Below are 13,534 nucleotides of genomic sequence, written 5' to 3' on the forward strand. Positions count from 1 at the left end.
ATAAAGCGGAAGAAAATGGATGCATATATGTGTGTGTATATATATATATATATATATATATATATATGGACTGGTCAGCACTTACAAATGATGATCTATTGGCATAATGTATGAAAACTGATGCAGGTATAAGTAATATATATATACCCCGGGATGCTATTGTGTGTTCAGATGTGGGCTGTAAGGATATATGTCATGGTAAGGCCCTTTGTGATATGTATGATCATATTGTTGAAGTTTTATATGAGGCCAGTAAGGCATGCTGTAGCCACACTGTTAAACATAATGTCAACAAGCCAGGATGGAATACATTTGTGGCAGCTTACCATGCTGAAGCTAAGGAGGCTTTTAGGGCATGGGTACAGGCAGGCAGACCCAGAAATGGGCCTGTTCTGGAGTATAAAAAACTTACAAATGCTAGATATAAATATGCCATCAGGTACATTGACAAGCATGAGCAGGCCATGAGAGCAGATGCTTTAGCTGACCAACTCCTATGTAACAACGTTGTTGGTTTCTGGAAGGAGGTGAGAGCTCTGAACAGGACTAACACATCACTTCCTGGTGTCATAGAGGGTGGCTCTGGGGGTGACAATATAGCTGAACTGTGGAGACAACATTATTCTGCTTTATTTAACTGTATTAAGAGTGATCCTTGTGAAGTCAATCAATCAATCAATCAATTTTTTTATATAGCGCCAAATCACAACAAACAGTTGCCCCAAGGCGCTTTATATTGTAAGGCAAGGCCATATAATAATTATGTAAAACCCCAACGGTCAAAACGACCCCCTGTGAGCAAGCACTTGGCTACAGTGGGAAGGAAAAACTCCCTTTTAACAGGAAGAAACCTCCAGCAGAACCAGGCTCAGGGAGGGGCAGTCTTCTGCTGGGACTGGTTGGGGCTGAGGGAGAGAACCAGGAAAAAGACATGCTGTGGAGGGGAGCAGAGATCGATCACTAATGATTAAATGCAGAGTGGTGCATACAGAGCAAAAAGAGAAAGAAACAGTGCATCATGGGAACCCCCCAGCAGTCTACGTCTATAGCAGCATAACTAAGGGATGGTTCAGGGTCACCTGATCCAGCCCTAACTATAAGCTTTAGCAAAAAGGAAAGTTTTAAGCCTAATCTTAAAAGTAGAGAGGGTGTCTGTCTCCCTGATCTGAATTGGGAGCTGATTCCACAGGAGAGGAGCCTGAAAGCTGAAGGCTCTGCCTCCCATTCTACTCTTACAAACCCTAGGAACTACAAGTAAGCCTGCAGTCTGAGAGCGAAGCGCTCTATTGGGGTGATATGGTAGTATGAGGTCCCTAAGATAAGATGGAACCTGATTATTCATAACCTTATAAGTAAAAAGAAGAATTTTAAATTCTATTCTGGAATTAACAGGGAGCCAATGAAGAGAAGCCAATATGGGTGAGATATGCTCTCTCCTTCTAGTCCCTGTCAGTACTCTAGCTGCAGCATTTTGAATTAACTGAAGGCTTTTTAGGGAACTTTTAGGACAACCTGATAATAATGAATTACAATAGTCCAGCCTAGAGGAAATAAATGCATGAATTAGTTTTTCAGCATCACTCTGAGACAAGACCTTTCTAATTTTAGAGATATTGCGTAAATGCAAAAAAGCAGTCCTACATATTTGTTTAATATGCGCTTTGAATGACATATCCTGATCAAAAATGACTCCAAGATTTCTCACAGTATTACTAGAGGTCAGGGTAATGCCATCCAGAGTAAGGATCTGGTTAGACACCAATGATATGATGATGAAGTGAATGATATATCCAATAAGTATACATTAATTACTTTTAATGAAGTTTATCAGGCAATAAAAGATCTTGCTGATAATAAAGCGAGTGGCACTGACCATATTACAGCAGAACACCTTAAGTTTGCAACCCCTAAGACTGCTGCACTTCTTGCCATTTGTTTTACAGGCTTCATGACTCATGGACTGTTGCCTGAATCTATGTTGTCTGTTACATTAGTGCCTGTTATAAAGGATAAGGCTGGCAAGGTAGGAAGTGTGGATAATTATAGACCAATAGCCTTAGCCAGCGTAGTGCCAAAAGTCCTGGAGTAAATATTACTTGAACGCCTTACTCAGTATTTAGGCACCACTTTTAATCAGTTTGGTTTTAAAGCAAAGAGGTGACACACGTACATGAGGCAGAATTCTTCTATTTTAATTGGTTTTATTGATGCATCTAAGGCATTTGACAGAGTAAATCTTTAAGAAATTGAGCCAAAGGGGTGTACCTGATAGCATTGTAAGGATCCTGTCTTATTGGTATGCCAAACAGAGAATGTAGGTTAAATGGGGTAACAGTGTCTCTGCTCCGTTTGGTGTGAGTAATGGTGTGCATCGGGGGGGCTACTTTCACCAGCTTTATTTAACCTGTACATGGATGATTTATCAAAACAACTAAATGCATGCAGAACTGGCTGTATGATTAGTAACACCTTGATAAATCACTTTATGTATGTGGATGACCTGGCAATACTCTCTCCTGGCTTTCAACAGCTACTGAATATATGTTCTAAGTATGGGATGAAATATGATGTGAAATATAATGTCAAAAAAAGTCTTGTCTTGGTATGGAGAACTAAAGGTGACAAAAAGGTGTTTTCCAGATTTCTATCTGTTAGGACAAGCTTTGAGTGTTTGTAAGACAACCAAATATCTGGGTCACTATATCACAGACCAGATATCTGATGATAATGATATTTATAGACAATGTCGCATGTTGTATGCACAAGCTAATATCCTGTCTCGGAAATTTCATGTGTTCAAAATCAAACTTTTTAAAGCATACTGCACTCCACTATAAACTGCACCCCTATGGGTAAAGTTTAAGAAGGCAAGTCTACAGAAGTTACAGGTTGCCTATAATGACTGTTTAAAGATTTTACTCAGGAGACCAAGATGTTGTAGTGCTAGTGCCCTGTTCTGTAATGCAGGGGTCAGCACTTTCAGAGCACTGATAAGAAACTTGATGTACAAATTCATTAGGCGCTTGAATGTCTCAGAACACCATGATAATTCTTCTGGTTAATCCCTGCTTCAGTGCAATTAGGTACCAGTCACCAGTGTGGAAGTACTGGTATGAATGTCTAAATTTTTAATTGTATATTTGTTTTTTAAGTTGTGTTGTGTTGTGTATGTTCTTTTTGGACTCTGAGTCTGGCAAATAAAGATGATGATGATATATATATATACTCAACAAAAATATAAATGCAACACTTTTGATTTTGCTCCCATTTTGTATGAGATGAACTCAAAGATCTAAAACTTTTTCCACATACACAATATCACCATTTCCCTCAAATATTGTTCACAAACCAGTCTAAATCTGTGATAGTGAGCACTTCTCCTTTGCTGAGATAATCCATCCCACCTCACAGGTGTGCCATATCAAGATGCTGATTAGACACCATGATTAGTGCACAGGTGTGCCTTAGACTGCCAACAATAAAAGGCCACTCTGAAAGGTGCAGTTTTATCACACAGCACAATGCCACAGATGTCGCACGATTTGAGGGAGCGTGCAATTGGCATGCTGACAGCAGGAATGTCAACCAGAGCTGTTGCTCGTGTATTGAATGTTCATTTCTCTACCATAAGCCATCTCCAAAGGCGTTTCAGAGAATTTGGCAGTACATCCAACCAGCCTCACAACCGCAGACCATGTGTAACCACACCAGCCCAGGACCTCCACATCCAGCATGTTCACCTCCAAGATTGTCTGAGACCAGCCACTCGGACAGCTGCTGAAACAATCGGTTTGCATAACCAAAGAATTTCTGCACAAACTGTCAGAAACCGTCTCAGGGAAGCTCATCTGCATGCTCGTCGTCCCCATCGGGGTCTCAACCTGACTCCAGTTCGTCGTCATAACCGACTTGAGTGGGCAAATGCTCACATTCGCTGGCATTTGGCACGTTGGAGAGGTGTTCTCTTCATGGATGAATCCCAGTTCACACTGTCCAGGGCAGATGGCAGACAGTGTGTGTGGCGTCGTGTGGGTGAGCGGTTTTCTGATGTCAATGTTGTGGATCGAGTGGCCCATGGTGGCGGTGGGGTTATGGTATGGGCAGGCGTCTGTTATGGACGAAGAACACAGGTGCATTTTATTGATGGCATTTTGAATGCACAGAGATACCGTGACGAGATCCTGAGGCCCATTGTTGTGCCATACATCCAAGAACATCACCTCATGTTGCAGCAGGATAATGCACGGCCCCATGTTGCAAGGATCTATACACAATTCTTGGAAGCTGAAAATGTCCCAGTTCTTGCATGGCTGGCATACTCACTGGACATGTCACCTATTGAGCATGTTTGGGATGCTCTGGACTGGCGTATACGACAGCGTGTACCAGTTCCTGCCAATATCCAGCAACTTCACACAGCCATTGAAGAGGAGTGGACCAACATTCCACAGGCCACAATTGACAACCTGATCAACTCTATGCGAAGGAGATGTGTTGCACTGCAAGAGGCAAATGGTGGTCACACCAGATACTGACTGGTATCCCCGCCCCCCAAATAAAACAAAAATGCACCTTTCAGAGTGGCCTTTTATTGTGGACAGTCTAAGGCACACCTGTGCACTAATCATGGTGTCTAATCAGCATGTTGATATGGCACACTTGTGAGGTGGGATGGATTATCTCAGCAAAGGAGAAGTGCTCACTATCACAGATTTAGACTGGTTTGTGAACAATATTTGAGGGAAATGGTGATATTGTGTATGTGGAAAAAGTTTTAGATCTTTGAGTTCATCTCATACAAAATGGGAGCAAAACCAGAAGTGTTGCGTTTATATTTTTGTTGAGTGTATATATATATATATATATATATATATATATACACACACACACAAATGCACGCATACACCAAGAGAGACCACAACAAAATTGAGTGTGTGGCTCCCCTAATGCTGGATATGTGAACATCTGTCTTGGTTTCCTGGCTCTGAGTGACCGCCTAACCTCGCTCGATGGTTCTTCTTCGTGAGCGGGTGAAACCCGTTCTTCCCTAGGATCTAAGCGTTTGTTATTCTCACTGTCGTTTTCAGGTGGATGTAAGTCAGATGACAACCGAGTTACCTGCTGAGCAAATGTTTGGTGCTGTTCTTCACACCTTTCTCCTCTTATTGGTACTCTGATCTGTCTCTCCTCTTTCATAGGTACTTGGACCTGGCTGCTTATTTGTTTATGGGCCAGATTTGTTTGTCCCAAAGTTGATGCCTCACAGTATAGACTTGCACGCTTGGTTTCTCCTCCTGTTGCAGGGATATGGGGCCATTATTGCAGCAAAAGTATTTGCAGATGCATATCTGTGCGTGTGTAAACAGATCCACAAATGCATAAAAAAAATCTGTGCGTGTGTATCCATGTGTCTGTGAAAATCGGGCCACTCGATTGGATGTGTTCTTACACGTAACTTTTGCTACAGTTCTGCGCGTTAAGGGCCTTTCACACCAGGCCGGTCTGCTCTGTATCAGCCTGATCCTGTCAGAGACTCTGTACATATATGCACTTTGCATTTAAAGAAATAAATGAGGTTTTGGCTCCAATAACACTGGTCTACAGCCAAAGTGCCTCTGAAATAAAGACGGTCAGACTTTACTCATTTTGAGTCACGGAGAATGAAAATGTTAAGAAATGCTACTACTGTGCTACTAAGGATTAATATATATTCCTTTTACTGATTTTTGTGTTGTTATGATTTTTCATGAAAACTCTACTGTTAACACAATATAATTAAGTAAAAGCAAAATGTAAAACCTTGTATATCTTGGAAACAGTAGCCATTTAGCCGTTGTTATTGTCATATTTGAATTCAACATGACAAAATCCATGACAAATAGCACATTTTATTTCTGAAGCAGACAACTTCTAAATATTTTAGACCAGTGTAACCACTCATTTATAGATATGCAAAGCTCCATTATACACCTTCGATGGTGTTTCCACTAAGCGAAGACACGTGTTAGTAGTACTTTGCAACTGTTATCTTGAATGTAAGTTCCTCATCTCAACACACACACGTGCCACGCCTTTCCGACCAAAAAATAAAAAGGGGACAAAAAAACACAACACAACAAAAATAAATAATACATAGGGCAAAACAACAAAAGAGAAAACAGAAGAAAAATCCCGAACCCTAACCAGGTTGCGCTACGTATGAATCGCCAGTTCCACTGTGTTAAATGCAATTCTGGCTACTTTGTCGGTGGTATTTGAGCTGTTGCCATTTATGGATTTGAAGCACTTTGTGTCAAGGTATCTGTTGTTTGTAGCTGTAATGTGTAATAACATTTCTACTTAACTGTCTTGAAAAACACAAAATACAAAAAATAAAAAATAAAAATAAATAAATAAATATAAGGTGGGAGGAGAGAAGAGATAAAAACAATGAAACGTCTTCTTACATGAGATGATGCAATGCTGAAGAGCAGATGAGTGAGTGGTTCAAAGAAACAAAAAAGTGACATTGATTAACTGTATATATGATTCCAAATGATGCCAAAGCTGTCCAAAGCCACTTCACGTTTTTCTCCGCATTATGGAATACGTCTTGCCGTCAATCGTGTGCTGCTCTTACAGACAGAGAGTAGACTTTAATGAATCTGCATGTGCAGCAGTCAGTTCGTGTGGGAGAGAAAAAAGCTTGAGTATTGATCTTTTTACACGGGGATCATTCAATATCAATACCAGCACTGGTATTGATATTATCGATATTAGGATCGATCCGCCCACCTCTAATATACATACATTTATGCTCCTAACGTAAACTACAGAAAATGTTTTACTTACTAGGCTATAAATACACTAAATGCAATTAATAAAAAAAAAACTTTGACGGAAAAATACAAAAAAAAATAAATGCATATGCGCAGTTGCACGTCGAGCGAGTTACATCATCTCCACGTGCAGTTGCGCGAGGCACCTCATCTCGACGGGTGACGTCTTCAAGTCCGGGGTAGAGCGATGTGAGCATGCACACGCATGCGCAGTAGGGTGACGCACCTCATCTCGACGGGACACCTGTCTGCTCTGTATCAGCCTGATCCTGTCAGATCTCAGAAGCTTAGCAGTGCATATATATATATATATATATATATATATATATATATATATATATATATATATATATATATATATATGTAAATGCGTGCAGCGATTTGTGAGTGTGTGGAGACTTGTCTGTGTGCCTCCACCAGAGGGCGCAAGCACCAATGACATCGCTAACCGCAGTGGCTGGTCCCTCGAAGAGATCAAAATACACATTTGTAAATACTTTTCCGACAATAAGGACCCCATAAATGTCCAAATGGCAAATGTCGGGGTGGAAAAGACGAGACAATTTTCTAAGTCAACGATGCAACAGTGTGTCGTTTATGCAGAAAAGTCTAATAAAAACACACGGATGCCCCTGAGACCATCCACCAATCACAGACGGGGACTCACACAGTTTAATTTGCATGCAGTATCTATAAATGAAAGGTTATCGGAGCCAAAATCTCATTCGTTTTGTTATATACAGATTGCATTATATTTGTAAATACTTTCGCTACAATAATGTTCCCATAAGTAACAATACCTTTAACACAGGTATGATCTATCAGTAGTATGACTGCTGCTGTCTATTGGCGCTGACGAGCCGTGGGGCTGCCATCTTAGACCGTCATCTGGGTCATCTGACCCGCTACACTCAGTGTTGTTCGACAGGCGCAGCACATTTAATCCATCCTAACTGTCTGAATACTAAAAAAATTTGACCCCTGATCTCGTAATTATGAGAAAAGATCTCATAATTACGACATCAGGATCTCGTAATTACAAGAAAAGATCTCATAATTACGACATCAGGATCTCGTAATTACAAGAAAAGATCTCATAATTACGACATCAGGATCTCGTAATTACAAGAAAAGATCTCATAATTACGACATCATGATCTCGTAATTACGAGATCATGCTATTTTTATTTGTTTATTTTGTGTGTGTGTGTGTGTGTAAAATCGCTTCCATACAATGTGCTTCCATACTTCCAGTCCCTCGGTAAAGACAAGTGTGAGAATTCTCAAGTCATAATCAAAAATTGGCCAATTTGGAACCTCCGACACTGCACTGTGATCGCACACCACGGCACACTCAAAGTATGGATTTCCCCCTAAACTATTCCTGGATGAATGAAAGTCCTCCAGCGAGGCGGAGCACGAGGCCCACAGACTGGCATGTGCCTGGCTGGGAGTGAGCCCCGCTGTGTCCCTCAGTGGTCGGTGGGGCTGTGTGAGTGAAAGCTGGAAGTCGCCCCGTGCTCCTCCCTGGACATTCATCTGGGAGCACTTCAGGGGAAAAGCCGCACTTTGTGTTTGATTGTAGTGAGTTATCAACGGTTGAGCTCAGCCCGACGTATATGCAGTGAATGCGGGCGGACCAGTTTTTCCGTGCGGACTGTTAAGTCTAGGTTTGATTCCTGGTCATGGAAGTGCTGAGCGCAGATTCTCTGTTCAATCTGATTTTTACATGTACGAGGTCTGTTAGAAAAGTATTTGACATTTTTAATTTTCAAAAACCTGATGGATTTGAATCACGTGTGCTTGCATGAGCCAACCTTGAACCTTCGTGCGCATGCGTAAGTTTTTTCATGCCTGTCGATTGCATCATTTGCTGGTAAGCAGCCTTTATGTGAGGATGGGTGGAGTCTCTCATCATTTTTTCTTTGCAAGGAAATGGCAAAACAACTGGAGCAGCACGACTGCATCAAATTTTGCCAGAAACTGGGCGACAGCCAGGTGGAAACCATTTGGATTATTCAGACGGCTTTCGGTGATGATGCTATGGGCATCACACGGATTAAGGAGCGGTACAACCGGTTTAAAGACGTCCGCACAACGGTGGAGAGCGAGCCGCGCTCCGGGCGGCCATCAACATGCTGAAATGGCCAAATCACTTCCAAAGTGAACGCTGTGGTGATGTGGGACCATTGAGTGACTATCCGAGAAATTGCGGAAGAGGTGGACATTAGCACTTTTTCGGCACATTCCACTGTGAGAGAAGATTTTGCCATGAAAAGAGCTGCAGCAAAATTCATGCCGATGGCTTGGGCACGAAACTGATGGCGGAACAAAAGCGCCTTGGTGTTGAAGTCTCACAGGACATGTGAGACATGCCCACCTCTTCCACAATTTCTCGGATAGTCACACGACTGAAAAGCCACCGAAAGCCGTCTGAATCTTCCGAATGGTGGAAGAGGTGGGCATCATTTTTCAGAGTCCAGCATGTTATCCCTTATCTCCTAATTTGTGTTTACTTGGAGACACAATTACTGAACTGCCAACTAAACAATCTAAAACTATACTTATAGCACTGACTATTGCCAAAAAAATATTGTTCCTTTTCAGTCGGGTCTGTCTGCTCTACCGTTGGTGGGTTGTGGTCTTGTGCCTGGACAAGGGGTGGTGCCTTTCCCCGGGGCTTGGGTGTGCGTGGCCCCCCGTGCCCCGGCCTCTCCACCCGGGTTTGTGGGGCCCGCCTGTCTCCCCTGGCTCCTCGGCTGCCCTCCCACTTTCGGGTCTCATCCTGCACCTTCCCTAGATCAGGGACCTCCGGGCGTGGTGGCCCGTCCATCTGTGGCTCCTTGGCCCCCTGTCCCCCCTGTTGGTTTGCTCCTCCCTGGCTTCCTGTGCTCCTCTCTTTTGCATGAGAAGTTTTGTGCAGACCGCAGTCGCCACAGAAGGATGAGGGTCAGTTAACACTGGCGAACACGGACACAGGCCGTAATCACCGCAAATTACTATAAGGACGTTTGGAAATAAAACATTTTACTGCCTGATCCAACAGTTGATAAAGCAAGCAAGGCAGCAATCATACTCCTGTGGGATGTGGGACTGTTTAACGATAATAGTATCATAAAGATTGGAATGATACAAATATAGGGAAGTAGCACAAATCAACGTACAATGAACATAAATTGATTCAGTTTTGCTGTGATGATTGTGAAACAATACAATTAAAGGAGATTTACTCTTTCATAGGACAGTGGGCGGCTCTTAAAAGAGCCTTTGTGTTGTCATTAAAGACACTGAAGCGGCTTAACCACCGAAGCCGTACAGGGTCCTTCCCTGCCTCTTCAGAGCGTACACCACATCCATGGCGGTCACAGTCTTCCTCTTGGCGTGTTCAGTGTAGGTGACGGCATCACGGATCACGTTCTCCAGGAACACCTTCAACACACCGCGAGTCTCCTCGTAGATAAGACCAGAAATCCGTTTGACGCCGCCGCGGCGAGCCAGACGGTGGATGGCGGGTTTGGTGATTCCCTGGATGTTATCACGAAGAACTTTACGGTGCCGCTTAGCGCCTCCCTTTCCGAGTCCTTTGCCACTTCCACTCATCGTAACCAAACACAAAATAACACACAACTGACAGAGCCGCAGTGTTGCCAGATAGGAAATATGCAACTATCGTACCAAAACCTCAAAATTATCGTATTTTGGGAGAAATTATCGTACACAAACAAAACGCATACAACGTAGCTATTTTAGCGTTTTTTGTTTTTTTTTCCAAAGAATTTTATGTCACATTTTTAAACAGTAATTCACAATATCCCTATAGTAACGGGGAAACTATGGCACAAAAAGAACGCAAATGCACAAGCAAATGCACTACCAGACTAGAAAGATTTTTTTTCTGTGAAGGGACACAAACGTGTTAATTATCAGACTAGAAACAGTCAAATTCAACCTCGAGGTCGCTGTCGTCATCCAATGCCATGGCCACTTGTGCAGATGTTGTTAGTTGGGGAATATTCCTGTCACGGTAGAGATTGGATGCAGTCATGGACCGCAGCACAGTGTTCGTAGATTGACAGGCGTGACACCCACCAGCATTCCTCACACACTCTGAACTGTGCACAAGTCCGTTGAGAGTGTCTGTAATGAGCCGATTTCATGGTTTTGTTTTGATTAGATTCACTTTGGAAAAAACTCACTCGCATGATGCATTGGAGTGGGGAAAGACGAGCACATCCAGGGAAAACTTTCCCAGTTCACTGAATATGGCAATCCCCTGTAAATCCTCCACCTTAGAGACGTGATTCCAAAATTCATCCACATCCATTGCTTTCGTATCTTCACTCAAACCCACGAGGGGCAATCTTCTCCATTGGTCTTCAATGGCTTGAAGACGATCGGTATCTGAAGTGTCAATCAAGTGTGGCACCTGCTGCATGAGGGGGAGCAGAGACGGATGCTGAGCGCGTGCGTTTGCATCATTTGCAGTGGCAGGAGACAGGCATGCAAGGTGGGTTAAGAGGGCATCATCAAAATCGAATCTTTTCTTGATTTCTCCGCAGGCAATCTGAAGGAAATTCTGCCAGCGCACAAAGAAGTCTGTCAGGTTGGCTGGGGAAATGTTTCCCTGCTGCATCAATTTAATGCCCAGGTACAATGAGCTGAGTGTGACCTTTGGGCCATTTTTCATATTGATGTCTTTCAGTGGAGTGCGCATCACATAGTCCATGTCCATGAAAGTCAGCAACAGATGTTTGTAAGTCTCACAGACTTTGCTCATCAAGGAAGTGATTACCACTTTTTCACTCTGAAAGTGCTGATTGAGGTCTGTGAATTTTGGTAGCACCCACTCGAGGAAATAATAGAAAAGGTGCAGAGACGGGTCATTTAGAGAATTGAAGATTGCCTCTGCAGAGGTAAGTCTGGCCTCAAGCCACTGATCTGTGAAGAACAGGCGGAGAGCATCCCATTGCAAAGACACACGTTTCACTACGTCATTCAGTGACGGCTATCGAGTCTGTGCGGGCTTGAGCATTTTGTGGGGCTGAACTTGGCAGAAGTCTTGAAACTCTCGTAGCTGCGCAATTGGTTTTGCGCTGTTTCTGAAGTACCCATAAATGTCTCTAGCTAAATCCTCACACCTGCGAGGGAGCTGTTTACATGCCTCACTTGCACAAAGGTGCAGCGAATGGCACACACAACGCTGCACTGTGATGCCTGGAAAATCACTCTTGAGGTGGCTAGAGACAGAGTTATGTTTACCCATCATTGTGTTGCAGCCATCCGACCCGAAGCCCACAATGTAAAAGGGTGGTACACCTGCATCCGTGAATGACTTGATCATCTCTGTGTATAGTCGTTCCGCAGTGGCTCCCTCTCTTGCGAGTCTGTGGTCGTCTGTGTTGGAGAAGAGCTGTACCAGTTTCCAAAACCTTGTCTGAATTCTCTGTGGTCCCTCATCAAAAAAACGCACCACGACACACAGTGTTTTCAATTGCCAATGTCAGTTGACTCATCAATCAAAACGCTAAATTTCTTCGTTTTCAGAGTTTCAGCAAGGCTCTCGGTATAACAATTGCCAATCACATGGTTTGTTATGGCAGTCGCTTTCGTGCGTCGAAGGTTCATGTTTTGGGCAATTTGTGAGTCTTTGAAAATGTCCTTCAAGACTAAGACCAAATGGTCGGAATTTGTCATAGCCACATTGTGCTCTGCCATGAAGCCTGCAAGTTTGATCTCGGCACTCTTCACAGCCTCATCTAATTTTGGTTTTGCAGGTGGTTTTTGTAGGCAGTATGCTATCGACTTCTGAGATGGTGCAAGATGTTTCTTTTTTTCTGAATGCTTCTTCGACTTTTCGTGGTTTTTCAAAACTGTGCTCTCTGCTACCATTTGAAGGTTGCAACAACGGCAATATGCCTTGGCATCATTTCCCGGGACAGGTTTCAGCAATCTGGAAAATTTGGGATCTTTCTCCCACTCTGTCCGATATGTCTGTGGCCTATGCTTACTTTTATGTTGCACTTCAGATTCTGCCTTTCTCTTCTCTCCTCCACTTTCACCCTCCTCTTCATTTTCTGAACTCATTTAAGAACTTTTCTTTTTACGTCGTGACGTGTTGACAGTCAGTTTCTCTCTTCTCACTTAGCTGCAAAAGTTGTTTGTGTGTAGTGATGGCAATGGGGGTGGGCGTGGGCTAAGCTATGTATGTGCGCATGTGCAGCCAAAACAGTCTACATTACAGGTCAGTTGTCTCGGGCCCAGGGAGGGCCAGGGCCGAGAATTGGGAACTCATTACTTTGTATGGAGAGGGGGTGGGCTTTCAAATGACTTTGTCCCGCCCCGGCCAGGCCGGCCAGCAGCAGCGGCTGTGGGTGGTGTGGTGTGTGTGTCTTTGATGCCGCCTGAGTGCAACGCCTGCAAAATGATTCTTGGGTGTCAGAGAGAGATGCATGTTTGGGCAACCAACTGAAATTATCGTACATTTTGGATTTTTTCCCATTATTGATCGTACATCGTACAGAGGGCAAAACTATCGTACAAATACGATAATTATCGTACATCTGGCAACACTCTGCAGAGCTGTTCAAACGTCTACGTCCTTTAAAACCCATCTGAGGACGTAAGTGAAGACAGGGGCGTGGCTATTTTCTTCTTTGGCTGCTACTGGTTGGTGATTGTTCTTTGGAGCTGATGCGCCACTTGCTGGACAAACATAT

General features: G+C 43.3%; 1 protein-coding gene across 1 annotated transcript; it reads right to left on the bottom strand.

The window, feature by feature from the left end:
* Window positions 1–10,047: 10,047 nt before the first annotated feature.
* Window positions 10,048–10,418, bottom strand: LOC117528907 (histone H4-like). Its single transcript, XM_034191530.1, has one exon. It carries the CDS (start codon window positions 10,416–10,418, stop codon window positions 10,116–10,118), a length of 303 nt encoding a protein of 100 aa, XP_034047421.1. The 3' UTR covers window positions 10,048–10,115.
* Between the last annotated feature and the right edge of the window lie 3,116 nt (window positions 10,419–13,534).

This window comes from Thalassophryne amazonica, chromosome 17 (genome assembly GCF_902500255.1).
Source record: "Thalassophryne amazonica chromosome 17, fThaAma1.1, whole genome shotgun sequence".
In the NCBI taxonomy this organism is placed as follows: Eukaryota; Metazoa; Chordata; class Actinopteri; order Batrachoidiformes; family Batrachoididae; genus Thalassophryne; species Thalassophryne amazonica.